Genomic DNA, 21,894 nt, shown 5'->3' with positions numbered 1-21,894 from the left:
AGGAAATAAGCAGACAGATCACAGAGCCCTTACACTGATTGATTCTGTGGGAGAGAGCTCAGAGAGTCGCCATCTTGAATCTAGCACAAGAAAATGGCCATTCAGCCCACTGAATATAGCAGTATATAAATTTTCCCACTGACGCTCGATTATAGCAATGGGTGCTTATCATGGGCAGCACGGTAGCACAGTGGTTATCACAGTTGCTTCACAGCTCCAGGGTCCCAGGTCCGATTCCCACCTTGGGTCACTGTCTGTGCGGGGTCTGCACGTTATCCCTGTGTCTGCGTGGGTTTCCTCCGGGTGCTCCGGTTTCCTCCCACAGTCCAAAGATGTGCAGGTTAGGTAGATTGGCCATACTAAATTGCCCTTAGTGTCCAAAAAGGTTAGGTGGGGTTACTGGGATAGGGTGTGGGCTTGGGTAGGGTGCTCTTTACAAAGGCCGGTGGATACTCCATGGGCTGAATGGCCTCCTTCTGCACTGTAAATTCTACGATCTATGAATAGCATTTGGTAATAGTGGCAGATGGAAGATATAGGTTAAAATGAGACATAAGATGAGAGGCAAAGAGACATTTGTGACTGTTTGATTGCAAAACAGAAGGGTATTCCCTGAGATTTTTGCTCTAAATTTGCTCTTCGCCAGATTATATTCTGCTGTCCAGCGTTACTGGTGCACCTCAATAATGTAGACTGACCACTCTCACACAGCATCATTTGCTTTCAACAATGTCTCCTCTCAGGCAGTGAAGCCTCGACGTCTCAAACTTCCTGCACAAGTGATGAAAATGCATCTTGTTTTATAAAAGGGAAGCTTCTTAGGCTGCGCGTTCCTGGCAAGGCCACACTGATCCATCCCATCACTGCAGAGAGGTTAGCAGTAGTGGGAATCACTTTCCCTTTCCCAATGAGGAATTCTAGGGTGGGTGACCGAGCCGACAATGAAGGAACTTGAAGAATAAAGTAAAGGTTGCCATAGTCGCAGATGACCATAGACCGCTTTCCCCTTTGTGGGGGAGGGCTGGCTGGTGGTGATTTAACCCGAGGATCACCACACTCAGGCGAGGGGGAGAGGGCAGGACCTTCGTGAATAACCTCAGCCGGTACAGGAATTGAACCCGTGCTGCTGGCTTTGCCCTGCATCACAAAACCAGCGGTCCAGCCAAATGTTTTCGATTCCCGGCTTGGGTCACTGTCTGTGCGGAGTCTTCACGTTCTCCCTGAGTCTGTGTGCGTTTCCTCCGGGTGCTCCCGTTTCCTCCCACAAGTCCCGAAAGACGTGCTGTTAGGTAATTTGGACATTCCAAATTCCCCCTCTGTGTACCCGAATAGGCGCCGGAGTGTGGCGACTAGGGGCTTTCACAGTAACTTCATTGCAGTGTAAATGACAGCCTACTTGTGGCAATAATGAGTATTCAGGCTCGCAACCCTCCCGGCCCACCTGCGGACGTCCATCGTTATCACTGTTTTTCCAGCTGCGTCACACCAACCGCACCCTAGTCAGCAACCCCGTCTCCCCCTCCCCCCAAACAAAACAACAACCCCATCCCCCTCCCCTAGGTCTATCTCCCGACAACCGCCCACTGCACTCATGGTAACTAGCCCACCCAGCTAGCATGGTGGCCCCTGCTCAAGGCCTCCAAATCCCCTACTGCCCCCCTCCCCACAATTCCCCTCTCCCACATGCCCATGGTCCCCAAAAAAGCAAAAAAGGTGCACTCACCTTTACACTGAGGTCCTGCACTCAAACATTCCGCCATCAAAAGGAACATTTCAGGATAAATGTTTCCTGAGAACAAAGAAACATTCGCTCAAACTCTTCCAGAGTTCAATTTCCTCCTCCTCCTACCAGTCCATTGTCCCTCATAAACTCCATCGCCTCCTCTGGCGTGCCAATATTCATGTTTCTGGAAAGTCACCCCGAGGTGAGCTGGGTACAGCGCCCCGAACTTCACCCCCTTCATAAAGACGACTGCCTTGACCCGATTGAACCCGGCCCTCGCCTTTGCCAGTTCTGCGCCCAGGTCCTGGTGCACCCGCAGCTCCTTTCCTTCCCAGGTGCACTGCCTTGTCTGCCTCGCCCTCCAAAGAATCTTCTCTTTATCCAGAAAGCGGAGCAATTGCACCACCATCACCTTTGGCGGCTCGCCCGCTTGTGGCCTCATCAGCACCCCGGTGCGCTCGGTCGACCTCCAGGGGCCAAACAAAGCCCCCCACCCCCAACAACTTCTCCCGCATTTTGGCCACATACGTGCCGGCCACCACACATTTGATGTCTTTGGGCAATCCCACAACCCTCAATTTTTGCCATCTTGAGCAGTTCTCCAGATCCTCCACCTCCTCCTTCAGCCTCTTCTGGGTCTCCCACATCACCCCCACCTCAGCCACCAACGAGGCCAACTGCTCCCCATACTCCCCCGCCGCCTCCTCCACTTTCTGGATTGCTCAGCCCTATGACTCCAGCCTCTGCTCCACTCTCTCAATCCCAGCTTTGATCGGCTCCACCACTTTGGCCAGATCCTCCAGGGCGACTTCCTCTGCAGGCTGAACATAGCTTTCAGAAACTCAACTAGCTGCTCCGTTGACCATTGAGTGGGCAGAGCAGCCACTTTGCCCTCTACCATTTTATCCTGTGGCACGCCACGAAGACTCTCCTGTACCAGAAGCTCTTTCCTTCTCGTCCCACTCCTGGTCCATGGATACATCCACCAGCTACACCTTCTCCAGGCAGTCCGACACCTCTTTCCATCCAAAGACCTCGCCCTTCGGACGGGGAAAGAACCAGAAAATACCACCTTGAGCAGGAGCCACCAAATGTGTGACCGCTCACTCCATGGCCGTCACTAGCTTTGTATTTCTAGTATTTATATTATTCGATACAAGTTGATAGACTTTCACCTATTTCCTTTTTAACCGAAGTACAAGGAAGAATTCTTACTGGGGTGCATTTCAATTCCAGCCCCTTATTAGTCAGGGAATTGTATTGGAGAAATTGATGGGATTATAACCTGATAAGTCCCCAGGGCCTGAGGCTCTGCATTGCAGAGTATTTAAGGAAATTGCCCTAGAAATAGTGAATGCATTGGTGATCATTTTTAGCATTCTATAAACTCTGGAAGAGTTCCAATGGATTGGAGGTTAGCTAACGTAACTCCGCTTTTAAAAAATAACAGGGAGAGAGAAACCGGGGATAATAGACCAGTTAGTCCAACATCGGTGGTGGGGAAAATGCTGGAGTCAATTATTAAGGATGAAATAACTCAGCGTTTGCCAAGCAGGGACAGGATCGGTCCAAGTCGGCATGGATTCACTAAAGGGAAATCATGCTTGACAAATCTTCTGGAATTTTTTGAAGATGCGACCAGTAGAGTGGATAAGGGTGAGCCAGTGGAGGTTGTGTGTCGGGACTTTCAAAAGACTTTTAACAAGGTCCCACACAAGAAATTAGTGAGCAAAATTAAAGCTCATAGTATTGCGGGTAATGTATTGACGTGGATAGAGAAGTGGTTGGTAGACAGGAAGCAGAAAGTGGGAATAAATGTGTCTTTTTCAGAGTGGCAGACAGTGGGAACCGCAGGGTTCAATGCTGGGACCCCAGCTGTTCACAATATACATTAATGATTTGATGGATGAAAGAATTGCGTGCAATATCTCCAAATTTACAGATGACACTAAGCTGGGTGACAGTGTGAGCTGTGAGGAGGATGAAAAGAGGCTGCAGGGTGACTTGGACAGGCTGGCTGACTGGGCAAATACAATTGAATGTAGACAAGGTTATCCACTTTGATGGCAAAAAACAGGAAGCAGATTATTATCTGAATGGTGGCCGTTTGGGAAAAGGGGAAGTGCAACGAGACCTGGGTGTGATGGTGGAAGTCGCTGAAGGTTGGCATGCAGGTACAGCAGGCGGTGAGGGTTGGCATGCAGGTACAGCAGGCAGTGAGGGTTGGCATGCAGGTACAGCAGGCAGTGAGGGTTGGCATGCAGGTACAGCAGGCAGTGAGGGTTGGCATGCAGGTACAGCAGGCGGTGAGGGTTGGCATGCAGGTACAGCAGGCGGTGAGGGTTGGCATGCAGGTACAGCAGGCGGTGAGGGTTGGCATGCAGGTACAGCAGGCAGTGAGGGTTGGCATGCAGGTACAGCAGGCGGTGAGGGTTGGCATGCAGGTACAGCAGGCGGTGAGGGTTGGCATGCAGGTACAGCAGGCGGTGAGGGTTGGCATGCAGGTACAGCAGGCGGTGAGGGTTGGCATGCAGGTACAGCAGGCGGTGAGGGTTGGCATGCAGGTACAGCAGGCGGTGAGGGTTGGCATGCAGGTACAGCAGGCGGTGAGGGTTGGCATGCAGGTACAACAGGCGGTGAGGGTTGGCATGCAGGTACAGCAGGCGGTGAGGGTTGGCATGCAGATACAGCAGGTGATGAGGGTTGGCATGCAGATACAGCAGGCGGTGAGGGTTGGCATGCAGGTACAGCAGGCGGTGAGGGTTGGCATGCAGGTACAGCAGGCGGTGAGGGTTGGCATGCAGGTACAGCAGGCGGTGAGGAAAGCTAATGGCATGCTGATCTTCACAGCAAGATGATTTGAGTCTAGGAGCAAGGATGTCTTGCTGCAGTTATACAGGGCCGTGGTGAGGCCACACCTTGAGTAGTGTGCGCAGTTTTGGTCTCCTAGTTTGAAGAAGGACATTGTTGCGTGTGGTATCCAGCGAAGGTTCACCAGACTAATTCCCGGGATGGCAGGACTGACATATGGAGAAAGACTGGATCGACTGGGCTTGTACACAGTGGAATTTCGAAGAATGAGAGGGGATCTCATAGAAACATATAAAATCCTGATGGGACTGGACAGGCTAGGTGAGGGAAGAATGTTCCCCATGTTGGGGACGTCCATAATTAGGGATCACAGCTTAAGAATAAGGGATAAGCCATTCAGGACCAAGATGAGGAAGAACTTTTTTCTCTCAGAGAATTGTGAACTTGTGGAATTCTCTATCGCAGAAAGCTGTTGGGACCAGTTTGTTGGATATATAGGGATATGGAGAGAAAGCGGGAGTAGGATACTGAATTTGTCTGATCAGCCATGATCATATTGAATGGTGGTGCAGGCTCGAAGGGCCGAATGGCGTACTCCTGCACCTATTTTCTATGTTTCGAAAGCTCCCAAGTTAAAGCATAGATGAGGCAGTGTAATAATGAGTATGTGACCCAATAAACTGCTGAGGCCAAATTACAGAAAAGGCTTCGAAAAGCAAATGAGAAACCCTTCCTTTTCATACTCTCTACCACTATCTCCCCCACACCCCACCCCAGCCTTTCCCCCACTATCTCCCCCACACCCCACCCCAGCCTTTCCCCCACTATCTCCCCCACACCCCACCCCAGCCTTTCCCCCACTATCTCCCCCACACCCCACCCCAGCCTTTCCCCCACTATCTCCCCCACACCCCACCCCAGCCTTTCCCCCACACCCCACACCCACCCAAGCAATTTTCAACTCTTCACGCCAAGCAAAAACTAAAGCCTGATCCCTTCTGAGCCATTAAAATGGAGTCACTAGGAAAGTTTCACTGCATTAAATACTGAAACACATCCCTAGGAGTTTGTAAATTTGATACATCCTAGTAAGTTTCAAGCAGAAGTGAGAGAAATGACAAGGCTTTAAATTATTGGCTTCGGAATCAGTTATGTGGCTGATGACTGCTACTCATTACCCAATTGTATTGTCAAGCCATAGAAACAGAAAATAGGAGGAGGCTATTTGACCTTCGAGTCTGCTCCTCAATTCATTATGATCATAGCTGATCATCCAACTCAGTAACCTGTTTCTCCGTTTCACCACACAGATCCTTTGATCCCTTTAGCCAGGAGCTATATCTAACTCCTTGGCCTCGATTGCTTTCTGTTGTAGCGAACTCCACAGGCTCACCACTCTCTGGGTGAAGAGATTTCTCCTAATCTCAGTCCTAAATGGTTTAGCCTGTATGCTTAGGCTGTGACCCCTAGTTCTGGACTCGCCCGGCAGCAAGGACATCCTTCCTGCTTCTACCCCTATCTAGTCATGTGAGACTATAGGTTTCGCTGGAGATCTCTCTCCTCTCCCCCCCTGTATTCTTCCAAACCAATTCCTAATTGACTCAATCTCTCCTCATACGTCAGTCCCACCATGCCAGGAATCAGCCTGGTAAACCTCCTCTGCACTCCCGCTATAGCAAGGGTATCGTTCCTCAGATGAGGAGACCAAATCTGCACACAATACTTCAGGTGTAGTCTCACCAAGGCTCAGTACACTTGCAGCAACACAGCTCTGCTCCTGTACTCAAATCCTCACGCTGTGAAGGCCAACATACCATTCATCTTATTTACCACCTGCATGCTTACTTTCAGCAAGTGGTGTACAAGGACGCCCAGGTCTCATTGCAACCAGAGTGGATGACACCACATTTATCCATATTATACTGAATCTGCCATTTTTTTGCCCACTCACTCAGCTTGTCCAAATCACACTGAAGCATCTCTTTATTCTCCTCACAGCTCACCAACCCAGCGTTGTCTTGTTTACAAATTTGGAGATATTGGGGGTGATTCTCCCAAATGGAGCCCAACTTTTCATGCCATCGTGAACGCCGCCGCGTTTCCCGACGGCGCAAAATGGGTACAGGGACGACCGATTCTGGCCCCCACAGGGGGCCAGCACGGCACTGGAGTGGTTCACGCCGCTCCAGCCTCCCTTCCCAGAGCCAAATGGGGACCGCGCCAACCCTCACGTGCACAGTTGGGCCGCGCCAATCTGCGCATGCGCGGGGGACTTCTTTTGCACGCCGGCCCCGACTCAACATGGCGTCGGTGTTCAGGGGCCGGCCGCGCAGGAAAGTAGGCCCAGGGGGCGGAGGGGGGGGAAAGAGAGGCTGGCCTGCCGATCGGAGGGCCCGATCCCATCGGAGGGCCCTCTGGGGACGGCGCCCCCTCCCCCCACAGGCTGCCCCCTGGCCATTCGCGCAGAGTTCCTGCCAGCAGCGAACAGGGGTGAACGGCACCGGCGGGAGTCTGTCATATCCATGCGGCCGCTCGGCCCACGCGGGCCAGGGAATCGCCGTCCCCGTCGATTCCAGCGGCCGGCGCAAATGGCGCCGATTCTCTGCACCTCGGAGAATCACACGCTGGTGTCGGGGCAACGTGGCGGAGTTGCGGCGATTCTCCAGCCCGGCCCTGGGCTTGGAGAATCGCCCCCATTACTTTTACTTTCCTCATTTGAAGCCTATACGAACAGCTGGATCTTAGCACGGATTCCTGCATTACTTGTCATGGTCTGCCATTTAGCATAAGATCCATTTATTCTTACTTGTCTATGTTTTCTACCCATCGCATACACCACACCCAATCCCATGTACTTTAATTTTACAGTCCAAATAAACCACATCCACTGGCTCGCCCTCGTCAATTCTGTAATAATCTTTATTACTGTCATAAGTAGGCTGACATTAACACTGCAATGAAGTTACTGTGAAAAGCCCCTCGTAGCCTGTTCGTGTACAGCGAGGGAGAATTCAGAATGTCCAATTCACTTAACAAGCACATATTTCGGGACATGAAGGAGGAAACCGGAGCACCCGGAGGAAACCCACACAGACACAGGGAGAACATGCAGACTCGGCCGAGACAGTAACCCAAGCCAAGAATCAAACCTGGGATCCTGGCGCTGTGAAACAACAGTGCTAGCCACTGTGTTACCTACCATGCCACCCAGACACATCCTTAAAGAATTCCAGTAGATTTTTCAAGCACAATTTCCATTTTGTAAATCCATGCTGACGGTCAGACCCGGCGAATGTTTTCCAAATGCTCTGCTATTAAATCTTTCATAATGGACTAGCAATTTCCCCATTACAGGCATCAGGCGGACTGGTACATAATTCCCCGTTTTCTCTCTCCCTCTCTTTTTAAATGTGGGTTTACATTAGCTAACCATCAATCTGCAGGAACTGTTCCAACTCTACCTAATCTTGGGAGATGACCACCGATGTATCCACTATTGCTAGGGCCACTTCCAAGGGCTGGAGATTTATTGGTCTCAATCCCATCAATTTCCCCAACAATATTGACACAATATTCACCTCCATGTCTTACGACCATCCCACAACCATATGCTGTTGGCCGGACACCTCTCCACTGGTGCACCACCACCTACTGGTTTGGAGGTCGCACACCATGCATTTATGATAATGCTTCCAGGCATATCACCACACCACCTCCCCCCAGAACCAAGAATCTGAAATCTTCCCTCCCGCATAATCACTTCACCCACGTATTCATCCGGCACATCCTGCTATTTCTGCACCAGCAAGCATGTGGCATAGCTAATAATCCTTTTACACCTGCGTTTAGGATCCTTTTTAAAATAGAAAATCCTGTCATTTGTACCTGTATCCCTCCCCCTCCAGAATGTCACGTAGCTGCTCGGAGAAATCTTTGACCCAAGCACCAGGAAGGCACATACCATCCTGAAGTTTCATTTATAGGCACAAATGCCTGAAGTCTCATTTATAGCCACAAATGCCTATCTATCCCCCTTACAATTAATTCCTGACAGCTATTGCATTCCCACATTTACACCTCCCCATGTAACAAAGTTATCCACGGTGAAACAAATTTGGCTAAAGCTGCTTCATTCTCACCCCCCGCTCAAAAGTATCCAAACTGGCAGGCACTGGCCACAGGACTACCTGCAGAGTCCTCATGGTCTGCCTGGTGGTCACCTATTTCCTTTCTACCTGTGGTTATCAGCTATTAATACCTTGCAAACAGATTTAGCCTTGAAATAGTCAATCTGTAATAGTGGCCCTGCAGCTCCCTCTACTGGCTTATTGTGGTACAGACCAAGTTTGAGCTATTAGAAGGAGAGGTTTTTCCCTGAATAAAATAATGAGGGGCATAGATCAGGTAGATAGTCAACATCTTTCCCCAGAAGTAGGAGTCTAAAACTGGAGGACATAAGTTTTAATGTGAGGGGGATATATACAGAAAGATCCAGGGGAGCAATTTTTCCAGAGGATGGTGAGTGTGTGGAACAAGCAGTAGCAAGAAGGTCAAATTGTCTTTCAAAAAGCATTAGATGGGAATTGAGATATATGGACCAAATGCAGCCAATTGGGACTAGCTTAAAGTGGTTAAAAACTGCAGTTTGGGCCAAGTTTTCATGCTGTAGACTATAACTCTCAAGAGATTCATATTTCAGACACAGAAAGGACACAGCCCCAAAGTCTGAATGCATACTAACAGGAGCAGTTTACATATTTATTAACACAGGAGCACTTTTACAATTCACATTGGAGATTAGGTACAGAAAATAAAGCCAGCCTCATCTTGCACTTAATTGCATAGTCTTGAATCAGAAATAGCTTGCAATGCCCGCAACACAACAATTGAAGATCACACCCTGAAATAACACTGGGGGTTGAGAGGTTATAAATTCAGCTTCCAGTTCCAGCCAGATGGTGCCGAGCTTGATCACTGGTTGGAAACTCCAGTGTAGTACACAGTGGCAGCAGCCAAGCTCACCACTTTCAAGATGGATTAGGGATGGGACAAGATGCTTTGCCAGTGCCACCCACATCATGAGCAAATGAAGACATTTGGGAGCCCAGTAGTGAAAACTCCAGCATCTCCTTCCCGATAACAGCCATATTCCCTCTGCTGACATGTTTCAACTTACCAAGCACATCCCAGCTCAGAAATTCGGCCGGTAATTTTACAAGTTTGTCTATTGCACATACCAAGTGGATGGATTGAAACTCCCCAGTTTAGAAAGATTGACAATTCAAGTGTGCTGGGGCAAGAATGGAAGAGATGCAACAAGTTACATTTTCAATTCCAACATTTCAAAAAATCACAACATTCCTGCATTTTCAGCAGCTTTCAACAAAACACGCACTGACTAATTCAAAAACAATTGATAACGTGACTTTTAGATCCAAGTTTGAGACTCAAACTTACTTGCAAATTAAAATACCAGCATCAAAATAGCTAACCGAATTTAAAAAATTAAAAAAATTAAAAAGTAAAGCCACAATAGAACTTGGGTTATCCAATCCAGCCAGTGCTCACTGGGTTACAAAATAAAACAAATCACTTATCCATTTTAAATGCAGAACACCAGGTTAAAGTCCAACATGTTTGTTTCAAACGCTAGCTATCGGAGAATGCTCAGATTCACCAGAGGAAGGAGCAGTGCTCCGAAAGCTAGTGTTTGAAACAAACATGTTGGACTTTAATCTGGTGTGGCAAGACTTCTTACTGTGCTCACCCCAGTCCAACACCGGCATCTCCACATCATTGTAAACGCAACTTACTATTAAGCTATTTTGCTGGTAGGGACAGCTGGTTTTCAAACAGTTGTGCCAGATTGGCTTCAGCAGTTACAGGATGTGGAATTTTACACTCGTTGAAGAGACCAGAGAGGTCAGTCTCAATCTTGCTTTTTGACTTGAACAGTTTTTCATTGAAGAGCCTGGTCAACTTCTCTTCGATGACTAGGTTTCTCTTGCCTTGGTGCCATTTCTGTCTACATTCATAGTTGATCTGCAATCAGAGAGTCATACACGTTATACAGTAAGCCTAAAGAACAGTGCAGATTTCTTGGTGATCATCAAGGTCCCAAATATGACCATATTTACCAATACCACACACCATAAACAAACTGGTCATCCACACTGGTCTTGCCAACTCCTTCCAAGTCAATTAAAGGACAATTAGGGATGGGAAACAAATTCAGGACTTGCCAATAACACCACACCCAAAGAACAAAATTTGAATTTAAAAGACAGCATCAGCCAACATGGGGGAACCAGGAAGTTAGTGGGAATAGGGACATCGATGGAGGAAGTGGGTTCAGAGGCCATTTGCTTTGCATTCAGCTGTTTGCTTTGGTGGGCAAGGGTACAGGTGGCAGTAGAGGCAGCAAGTTAGATGGTCTCAATCAGTGATCCACACAGGTTAGGGGGACAGATCATCAAGGGGAGACCTCGTGCTTCTTTTTCATTCATTCCTGGGATGTGGGTGGCTGGACCTGCGTTTATTGCCCCTGCTGCAAGGGCAGTCAACCACATCACTCTGGATCTGGAGTCACGTAGGCTAGACCAGGCAAGGGCAACAGACTTCCTTCCCTCCCTCAAGGGCACTAAGGAGAGCAGATTACAACAATCAACATGGTTTATGGTCATGATTAGACTTTCAAATTTCACCATCCACCATGGTGGGATTAGAACCTGGGTCCCCAGATCATTATCCAGAGTCTCTGAATTACCAGTCCAGTGACAGTACCACCATCAGCAAATTCAGAAGATGAAAGGGACAGGAGGCAAATAAAGTTGGGCAGCAGAACAAAGACTGAGCCCTGGAATCTTAAAGATTGTTCAATGCCACAAGTAAAGCAGCCAATCCACACATCTCCCTAAATGAACATGAGCTGACAGGCTGGATGTCAATCCTGCAAATCTAACTCCACAAAAAAACCCAAATCTAAAATTTCAGTGACCTACATTCCGCTTGCTCCTCTCGGGATCATGCACCACCAGGTGACGGAGATGACTTTCCTGTGGGAGAAAATGTGATGCAATGAGCTGATGCACATTCATAATGTGAAACACTGTTGGTCACCTGACTGGGTCAATGCAGAGGTCACTTGGCACAGGGAAACTTCGCAAACCCGATTACAGAACAGTCCAACAACCTGGATCAATAGAGGTTTGTAATTGGATAATTGTGCAGCTGTCAATAGTGAAGGATTTATTCAATTTATCCAGTCATCTGCTAATTACTTTCGTACCATAATTAAGATATTCTGAAGTTGTTTCACTCCATTAGATACAAACAGAGGGACTGAAAGTGTCAATTATTCATTAATTTTGCAATGAGCCAAACCAATATTTTGCATGGTCTACAATTTACCCCAGATAGTACAGAGGAGAAATTCTGGGGACATTAAGAATCTAATGATGTGGGCACGTAGAATGTAGAGATTAAGCAGCAAATCAGCAATGCTCTTATTGAATGACAAAGCACAGAATTGTCAATGTTAGGTCAATGTGCTTGGCAGCATCCCCAACCAATAACCCTGCTGAAAGTGCCACTTTTCAATGCCCAAACCAGCTCAAGGAATTTCTTCAGGAGGGGGCAGATCATTCCTTGCATGGATTTTTTTTTTTTTTTTTTAATTGAGTCATAAGAATATCTGCCAATCAGCCAGTTCAAGAATCTGCAAGTTATTTAGACCAATGAATGTGGATTAACATTTATGCTCCACATCAGTGTTCAATTTTCTGTCACTCCTTTACTTCAGGTCACTATAGCCATCTCTGCACATCAACCACTGTGGGCAGTTTTGGTCTCCTCGGAGGAAAGATGTTCTTGCTCGAGAGAGAGTGCAGCGAAGGTTTACCAGACTGATTCCAGGAGTGGCAGGACTTCACACGAGGAGAGATTGACTAAGTTGGGATTGTTCTCACGAGTTCAGAAGAATGAAGGGGGGAAATCTCAGAGACTTGTAAAATTCTAACAGGACTCGACAGGGTAGATGCTACCAATGATGGATGTTTCCAGGGGTCAGTCTGAGGATGCAGGCTAAACCATTTCGGACAGAGATGAGGAGACATTTCTTCACCCAACGAGTGGTAAGCCTGTGGAATTCATTACCACAGGAAGTAGTTGATGTTAAAACTTAATATATTCAAGAGGCAGCTGGATATAGCACTTGGGAGAGAATGGGATCAAAGGCTATGGGGATAAAGCAGGATTAGGCTATTGAGTTGGATGATCAGCCATGATAGTGATGCCCAGAGCAGGATCGAATGGCCAAAAGGCCTCCTCCTGCTCCTTTCATCTATGTAACCACAGTTCACTGCCTCAAGCCCATTTACCAAATCACCAAGAACTAAAAGAAACTTGTTGTTAATGTCCATCCTGAATACTTACTTTCATTGCAAATGCCTTTTGACAATCTGGGAAGTTGCATTTGTATTCCAGAACCTTGAAATGGTCTTTGCGGATGTGATGTTCCAAGTTAAACGCAGTTCGGAAATTCAGTTTGCAATCCTCTATTGGACAGACTCGCTCAGAGTCCTGCACTGTGTGGATCTGCTTGTGCCGACGCAGGGCGCTTGAGCCTTTAAATTTCTTTTCACAATTGGCACAACTGTATTCAACTGAAAGACATTTCAGCAAACAAGCATGATTAATACAGTCAGTTTAACTTCAATAATAACCCAATACGGTCAGTTTAACTTCAATAATAACCCAACCAAGTTCACCTCCAGCTCGACGCGAATCATGTGCATCCCGAAATAAAGAGGTTGCAGCCAGAGACCCATTTAGGTGGAGAGAAGGCAAAGAAAAAAGCCTGGCCTAAGGTGTATCCAAAAGCTCCTCCCAACTCCAGAAAAAGCTCCAAATTTGCTTGCATTGACTGCCCCTTTGCACAGATCAACATAGCAGACTGGAGTCTGATCAGATCTGCAGCAAAATAGTGATTCATAGAATTTACAGTACAGGAGGCCATTTGGCCCATTGAGTCTGCACCAACCCTTGGAAAGTGAACCCCACAACTCAGCAACCCCACCCACCCCTTTGGACACCAAGGGCAATTTACCATAGCCAATCCACCCAACCTGCACACCTTTGGACTGTGGGAGGAAACCAGAGCACCCGGAGGAAACCCACGCAGACACAGGGAGAACGTATAGACTCAGCACAGTGAGTCAAGCCTGGAATAGAATCTGGGACCCTGAAGCTGTGAAGTGACAGTGCTAACCACTGTGCTACCATGCCATGGTACTGAAGGAGTGAGGGGTTATATGTGGCTTGCATTATTTTATTTGCTCCCTCTGTTGCCAATGGGGCAGTTAAGCCAGAGGTTAGATTGTTGCGCACAATTACATTACAGAAACTTGTTGCAGAGATTGTCTAACTGCTAAAAGTGCCCAATTATTCCAGTCTGGGAACCAGTTCAAAAGTAAATTTCCAATTATATTAGAAATTTTCATTTACGTCCTCTGAATATCCCAAAGCACTTGACAGCCTTTCGCCAGTGAATTCAAATGCACAGGTGTAGGCATGCACAAAATTGAAGGTCAACTCTTGTGCACCAAATCAGGAGAGCTTATTGCTTATTAAAGTCAAAAAGTCACATGTTCATCTCCATCAAGATCATTGCAATGGAATTGGAGCTCAGGTGGCTCAGATCAATTTGTGAAGGACCAATAGGGCAACACGAGTTATCCAATCTCTCCCATGATGACTCAAAACCAGGTTGTGGGGCAGTGTTGGCTGGTCTGTCAATTAGACCATTTCAGTAGGACTGCTGCTGTAATTGATCAGGAGGGCATGTTTTCACATGATCAGAGTGCATTATCATTCCAGTATCTCAACCACAATACATTAAAATATTTTACATTTGTTTCAGGATAGGGCAGCACAGGTTAGCACTGCTGCCTCACACACCAAGGTCCCAGGTTTGATCCCGGCTCTGGGTCACTGTCCGTAGAGTTTGCACATTCTCCCGATGTCTGGGCGGGTTTCGCCCCCACAACCCAAAGATGTGCAGGGGAGCTGGATTGGACACACTAAATTGCCCCTTAATTGGAAAAAGTGAATTGGGTACAAGTTTTTTAAAAAAACATTTGCTCCAGGAGTTTGAACTCACTTAAACTGGAGTGCAGCAGAACATCCAAGTTCAAACAAGCCCAAGGGAGAGTAAACAATTTTATGGAAAGTTTAAAATCAAATGGAAAAGTAATCATCTTAAGTTGGCAACAACACAAGGTTGGTGCATTAGTTTGATCACTTTGATATTTCACTGAAAAGTTGTGTCTGGGAATACATTGTTGGTTATGCATCACGTGATTAGGAATTTCAGATATATTGTACAATGCATTTGGTGCAGACGTGGTTGAAGCCTGGACATGTATATATGACTGCTGCAGGAGAGTCTTTAAAAATCCTGACTTGCAAGACAGCTAGGCTTTTTGGAGCCAGAGGTGCAATCAAAACACAAGTTTGCGTCAATGGACTTTTATTTATGAAGAAGGCTCCCTGCAGAGTTGTTAATTAGAGACATTGTGTTCAGCTTAACCAAGACGATGTAGTTAAAGGATTTTGGTTAGTTTTTGGCTGGAAGGTGAATGGAGAAGGTTTCTGAAGGAAGAGTGGTATTCGGACAGGGTCTCAGATCCACAAGTCCAAAGATGAGCAGGTTAGGTGGATTGACCATGCTAAATTGCCCTTCAGTGCCCAAAAAGGGTTAGGTGGGTTACAGGGATAGGGTGAAGGTGTGAGCTTAAATAGGGTGCTCTTTCCAAGGGCTGGTGCAGACTGAGGGGCCTCCTTCCAAACTGTAAATTCTATGATTCTATGATCTCTTTCACAAAGTGGAGTATTCACAAAATCTCTGTACAATGAGGATTCTTAAAGGTGGATGGAAATAGTTGTGGTCACTGTATTGATTAGCATAGATAAAGGGATAAGCTACATTGTACGATTTAAAGATAAGTTATAAATTTTGTTTTAATATACCATATCCCTATTTTGAGAGAAATCACTCCTAGAGTGAGGCATCCTTTCCACAATAGTCTTACAAAATTAAAAAACATTTGAGGTTTCTGTCCAGTATCCTCGCCACTGTTGGGGTCTGGTCCAGGATTGTAATTGACATGTGACGGCAGCAGTGTTGCGTGTGGGTTTTGAGCAGAGCACCATCTTCATTGTATTGAGCAACACCCTTAATAAACCTCTTGCTTTACAAGAATCCAGAAATGTGGGCACCCTAGATACCTTTCTTTGTGGCAAAGAATTAACAAAGACACACTGGTTGAAATAGTCAATAAAGAGATGGAGAAATTACAAGTTCACCGAGTTTGAAATGAAGACCCAGTAACTGGAGCTCTTACTTGGATGGGTTTTCAGATGCTTCTGTAGCTGTGTCCACGTGGTGGCAACGAGCTGACATTCTTTAAAACTGCAAGGGTAACCTGGGAGGGTCGTGGCGGGGGGACAAAAAAATACTGTCAGAATTAGTTAAAGTATTTTTACAAGGCTTGCAATTCTAAATCAAGCTAAACCAATGATCCAACTTCCTTTTTAAAAATTCTAAATAGCCCCTCACGGTTGGGAATGAAACGAACACTGAGTTACCAGCTGGTGTGCAGCACTTATTCGGTCAGAATGTGAGTTCAAGTCCCATTCTGGGACAGGAACGAGACAGGAACGAGTCGCAGTTTAGTTAAAGCAGAGTGTCAAGCAGAAAATAAAACCAGGATCCAGCTGATTGTTGGCAAGCGACAAGGGAATAGAAAATAGGCTGTGAAGCACATTATCATAGGATTACAGAAATTCTGTCAAATTTAACCATATCCCTTTACCATCATGCTTTCTTTCATGCAGTTTGCGTTCATTTGGCGTCTTGAACTTCATTTCACATCCCTCCTTCTGGCACCTAGAAAACAATTGGGTAGATTCCAATTTCCAATGCATGATGTGTTCACTTAACAGCGATGATAATGCAAGATCAGTTTACCATGTGTAAATATATACAGCACCATGCAACAAAACAACAATCCCCTTCATACCAAGATTCCCATTCCCTCCCGACAAGGAAAAATACAGCTGCTGCAAATAAATGCCAGAAACTTAAGTGGAAGAAGCTTTGAAGGTCACAGACCTGAACGTTACTGGTTTTCTCCACAAATACTGCCGCACCTGCTGAGTTTTATTTCCAGCATTTTCTATTTTTAATCCCCCATTACCTTAGTGGTTACACAAAGTTCACTGTATTCCAAGCCTGCTCATGAAACAAATTGCATTATCAGTTTGGAACTTGCTGCCAAGAAATTATATAAAAAAAGCACAAATTATTAATTGATTGGGGAAAATAAATGTGCATATCCTCAAATTTCAGTCTTTCCACAGCCACGAATTTGCCTTGTAGCAGCAACACAAATCATAGGATGCACCTGCCCAACAGGTAGAAATCTGCCTAGTAACAGCCAGCTGGATGAGATGCATCTTATAATGAGATTAACAGGCATAGAATCAGGTGTGAATTGCCTATTAGTAGAAACAGTTTACCCAGATGATTAGATCTAGAATCAAGGAATTTGTTAAAGAGACACAACCAAATACACAGAATGCAGAATAAGGGAGAAATGGTACAATCCCCAGCCCTCTCAGAAACCAGTTTTACATCTAACAGCTTCCAAGTCTTAAGTTTAAGGCAGTGCAGAAAACCATTGCAAAGGCAGTTTAAATATATTCCCTTGACCAGGACAAGGTGTTTCCCCAAACTTATCCACCCTGTATTGTGAGGTATCTAGAAACTGGTTTGATGTTTTAAATCTATTTACTTTGGACGTTGTTTGGAGGAAAAGGTTGTAAAGAGCTTAGCGATCATAATTTTATTTTCGGACAAAGGAGGGATACATTCTACATAAAAACAGTGTTTAGAATTCATATACTTAGGGTGGTACAGTGATAAGCACTGCTGCCTACAGCACTGAGGACCCGGGTTCAAACCCCAGCCCCAGGTCACTGTGTGGAGTTTGCACATTCTCCCCACATGTGCGGGTCTCACCCCCACAACCCAAAGATGTGGTTAGGTGGATTGGCCACACTAAATTGCACTTTAAAAAAAGTAATTCATATACTTGGGGCATAACCATAGTAATAATAATATTCATTGGAGTCTTCAGTAATTAATACACAACTGGGCTGCTTATTTTCACTCTCCTCACACCATTCCAAAAACATACACCTCCCATGGATCGATGTTCCAAATTGGAGGTTTCTTGCCGGTGACACCAGTGTTGTTTGTGACACACCCAAGTTTCCTCCAACACTACAGTGCATGTGTTAACTATTTAATATGCTAATTATACATCATGTACAAGCAAATTCCATCTCTTGGGCAGCCTTATAGAAGGTGCATCAACAGCCATCCATGTTCTAATTAGTGTTTTATATACTTCAAATAAAAGATTATATCCACTTCGCATCCAACGAAATTCAGCGATCTGGAGCAAAAACACATGGAAGAGGATCAGAGTTAAATTTTATTTCAGATCATAATTTGCAACTCACGCAAAAGCAGGTTCTCTCATGTGCTCGTAACAATGGACCTTTAAGCCCCAACGCTTTCTGAAGGTCTTTCCACAAGTATCAAAAGTACACTGCAAAATAAATTCAAAAAATGATGGGAGCACAAAATTATTCATGGAAAGAAAAAAAAAATCAGCAAACTTCAATCCAGTGATTCTCTCTTCAGGGTCGTATCAAACGATAATTTCAATCTGTGCCATTATGCCCTCCAGTTACAGAAGGCTTCTAGCAAACAGGAGGTTATCACATTATCCCATTCTCCAGAGTCACACGTCAATACCATCCCAGAAATTCTGGTAATTATCCTCTTCACACAGGCGGAATAAGAAATGCAGAAAAGATTGTCGGAGGAAGGGATTGTTCAAACAATGGGGTGGCTACAATTCAGATGGTAACATTTTGAAACAATTTCATACTAACAATGTTAAATTTTGTAACCAGACTTGAAGTGGCTTGAATATTAATTTATAATGACTGCACTGCTCTCCCAAACCAGGACCGTGAAGCTGACAAGGATCATCCACTCCCACTTCCCCATCCCATCCGGAAATTGGATTTGGGATTTAGTTCCCAATAGGGTGGGCGATAGAATCCTTAGTGTAAAGCAGCCATCAAACCCACAACAACCCTCAGATTTACACATCTTTGGATCGAGGGGGAGAACTGGAGCACTCGGAGGAAACATGCACAGACTTGGGGAGGACGCGCAGTCACCCAAGGCCAGAAACAAAACGCGGTCCCTTGCACTGAGGCAGCAGTGCTAATCACTGCCACAGGCAGCTAAATATCTGCCAACTTCATCCCCACTCTCCAGTGACCCCACACCATTACTTTTGCATCACTCTTATTTGACAAGTCCTTGCTGAATAAGACTAGAGATACCTTCAGAACAGAAATACCCAAAGAGCAGCCAAGTTATTATTCAGGTCATTAAGAACAAACAGGGTCTGAAGGCAAGTTGCATTCCACCCTCCAACAAGACTTGATGCTTCCTTCATAGACGGATCGATCACTGCACAAAAACTCAGACACAACACGCACCATGTTTAGGAATACTCAGGCCCCTACATGGGACAAGTTCAGCAACTCTGTCCAACACCAAAATCCCAAGTGGTTACAGGCCAGACACACAAGGCCAACAGGGATGTGTTGGATATTTAAGATTATGAATCAAGGCAGATAATCCATGTTCAAATTGTAGACCGGGTTTGAAGGGGCTGAACTTAAACCATATTAATGTGGAGGGGTGGCAGGGAGCATATAATCCAAAAGACCAAGTGGTGTCAGTCAGCCTAGTTCATCCAAGCCTTTCCCTTTCTCACGCATCTCCTCCCCACACAACAGCAATACTCCATCGTGTCAGAAATCCAAGTATCCAAAACCTTGTTCAGTCACATTTGGCCACATTTCCTGCAAAGGAGCACTCACTACAAATGAATGACAATCAAGTCACAAAAGCCTCAGCTATAATGACTTCACTTTCTTGCCTTGAAATATTCCTTGTTTCCATGCTGATACGTCAGGTGTTTCTTTAAATGGGCATTGCTAATAAAGGTTTCTGTGCAACCCTCAGTTGTACATCTGCAAAATAAAGTTCACCACATTTGTATAAAAAAAGATACATACAAGTTCAGAATCTGGGTTGGCCAATTATACACATGGCAGTCAATAATATTTTTTTATTATTGTCACAAGTAGGCTTCCAGGAAGTTACTGTGAAAAGCCCCTAGTCACCACACTCCGGCACCTGTTCGGGTACAGAGGGAGAATTCAGAATGTCCAATTCACCCAACAATCACTGTTTTCAGGACTTGTGGGAGAAAACTAGAGCATCCGGAGGAAACCCACGCAGACACGGGGAGAACGTGCAGACTCCTCACAGACAGTGACCCAAGCCGGGTATCAAACCTGGGACCCTGGCGCTATAAAGGGACAGTGCTAACCACTGTGCTACATAAATCTTCAACTGCAAAGGAAAGTCCCACTCGAGACTGGGTACATTCCAGGCTGACAGTATTGTCAGGTGGATGTCATTATTTTGACAATTAGGGACACTTTATATCCCGACAATATTTATTCCTCAACCATCAACAAAATAAACCAGGTCACTGTATATGGGATCTTGAGCTAGGTTAAACAGCTGGCTTTCCTACATTGCCACAAATGGCATCCAAAACAATTGAGCTAGTGTAGACACAATGGGCCGAATGGCTGCCTTTTTGTGGAAGCTGGTATGTAGATGAAGGAGATACATTGATCTGGTGAGAATTGCGGGGGGGGGGAGAGAAGAGAGAAGAGAAGGGGAGCTTTTGTGGGCATTCCAGTCAGGTTATGAGATGATAGGTTTGTAGCTTATTTTAGAATTTAGGAATGCGTAACAATTTAATTTGGTTTACATCCCTTTGGGAACAGAGAAAATGAGCCAAAGAACGTTATTTACACCTCAAATCAATTAATCAGCTCCCCAGGTTACACCATCATTTTCCATCCCCGAAAACATTTGTGTAGACATGTCCCCATCTAGTGGCAAACAACAAAACTTGCAGCAACCTCCCAAATTCCATGCAATTAACGATGTAATAATTCACATCATGGGCACAACTATATATAGACATTGATAGGAGTCTATATGGAGAAAGTTTGTAATGTATTTAATGTATTGGAGAAAGTAAGTCTGTAATGTATTTTATTTTTACCTGCAAGTCCCAAGTGTAAATTAGGCTCGTCTTGATTGTGGGCAGATGGCAACTCCACTTGGACGAGCTCAAAATGGTTTAAAATCTAGAATCACGAGTCTGTTCACATTTAAAATGTATCTTGTTTCGATATTTTCCCTCCCAACTCATACGGGGCAAAAGTGGCAAGATTCTTAACTCAAACTAGACCCAATAGGTCCAACACTCCAATCCCCAGGTCATTTCCAAACCATTCAATTCTTACCGGAAACCTTTCTGCCCCAAATGCTGGCGGGTATGTCGCTGCAGATGAGACCCTCGGGTAAAGGTCTTTTGACATTCCTCCTGATCACACTTGTAGGGCTTCTAACAAAGAGAATTTGAAGTCTGTTGACTCGAGAATCGAATGACCACTTCGAAAATAACTCGCGCGTTCAATACACTCCTTACCTGCCCCGTGTGCACACCGAGATCTCCCTCCAGTTTCCAAATTCCGGTGACTGTGGCCAAACAACCTGGCTTCAACCATTTGTCCTCGGTCTCCATTCTCCTCTTCCAGAGGAAAAGAAAAGCTGCACAGATCTATTATTTATGCATTTACAGAGTCAGCGGTGTTAAAGCACAGCTGTACCTAGACTCCACTCCAATGATTGGACATAACAAGGATCCACTTAAGTGAGTAGATTAGAATTGAAAGCCGAGGTGGGAATAGTCAGAGCTCTCACGTGGAGATCAATTTATCCAGATTAAAATGTATGACAATGACATTTGCACCAAATATTCTTAAATCCCCTTTCTCGATTGAGATCAGCTTCCATCCATCACATTGTTCAATGAATGAACCATCCTGGGACTGTTTGAGGAAAGAGTTGCTTTATTGGGCCCCATTCACATTAAAATAGAATCTAACCAGAATGTGATATTTCTGGTGTCTAATCAGTGCAAAGGTTGTCAATCTTGTGGGTAACATCCTTGTTTCATGAATGTATCTTGTGGGAGCTATCAAATTCTGCAGCTTGCAAACTATTGATCCAAGGTGTGATTATTTGCAAGTGGAGTTTGGAAATACCCATGTGGATG

General features: G+C 45.6%; 1 protein-coding gene across 2 annotated transcripts; it reads right to left on the bottom strand.

Moving 5' to 3' along the window:
- Positions 1–9,264: 9,264 nt before the first annotated feature.
- Positions 9,265–21,493, bottom strand: LOC119954470 (P43 5S RNA-binding protein-like). 2 transcript variants are annotated; one of them, XM_038779727.1, is made up of 9 exons: positions 21,265–21,489; positions 21,080–21,180; positions 19,627–19,720; positions 18,122–18,210; positions 16,408–16,481; positions 15,937–16,017; positions 12,968–13,197; positions 11,536–11,589; positions 9,265–10,576 (listed from the first exon to the last, which is right to left on the bottom strand). In XM_038779727.1, the coding sequence occupies exons 1-9, from the start codon at positions 21,358–21,360 to the stop codon at positions 10,355–10,357; spliced, it is 1,041 nt and encodes a 346-aa protein (XP_038635655.1). In that variant the 5' UTR covers positions 21,361–21,489; the 3' UTR covers positions 9,265–10,354. The 2 variants fall into 2 exon arrangements, with proteins under 2 accessions (XP_038635655.1, XP_038635656.1); XM_038779728.1 differs by lacking the exon at positions 11,536–11,589 and having other exon boundaries at positions 21,265–21,493.
- Between the last annotated feature and the right edge of the window lie 401 nt (positions 21,494–21,894).

The sequence above is a fragment of the Scyliorhinus canicula genome, chromosome 19 (assembly GCF_902713615.1).
Source record: "Scyliorhinus canicula chromosome 19, sScyCan1.1, whole genome shotgun sequence".
NCBI classification, from domain to species: Eukaryota; Metazoa; Chordata; class Chondrichthyes; order Carcharhiniformes; family Scyliorhinidae; genus Scyliorhinus; species Scyliorhinus canicula.
This window is presented reverse-complemented; position numbering and strand designations above follow the sequence as displayed.

Bases quoted from the DNA above. Each gene is read 5' to 3' on its own strand.
- LOC119954470 (XM_038779727.1), bottom strand. From the start codon at position 21,360: ATGGAGACCGAGGACAAATGGTTGAAGCCAGGTTGTTTGGCCACAGTC. The intron at 16,482-18,121 runs GTGAGTTGCAAA...ATTGTTTTCTAG, and splicing joins ATGAGAGAACCTGCTTTTGC to GTGCCAGAAGGAGGGATGTG. The intron at 10,577-11,535 runs GTAGGTCACTGA...CTCTGATTGCAG, and splicing joins CCGAGAGGAGCAAGCGGAAT to ATCAACTATGAATGTAGACA.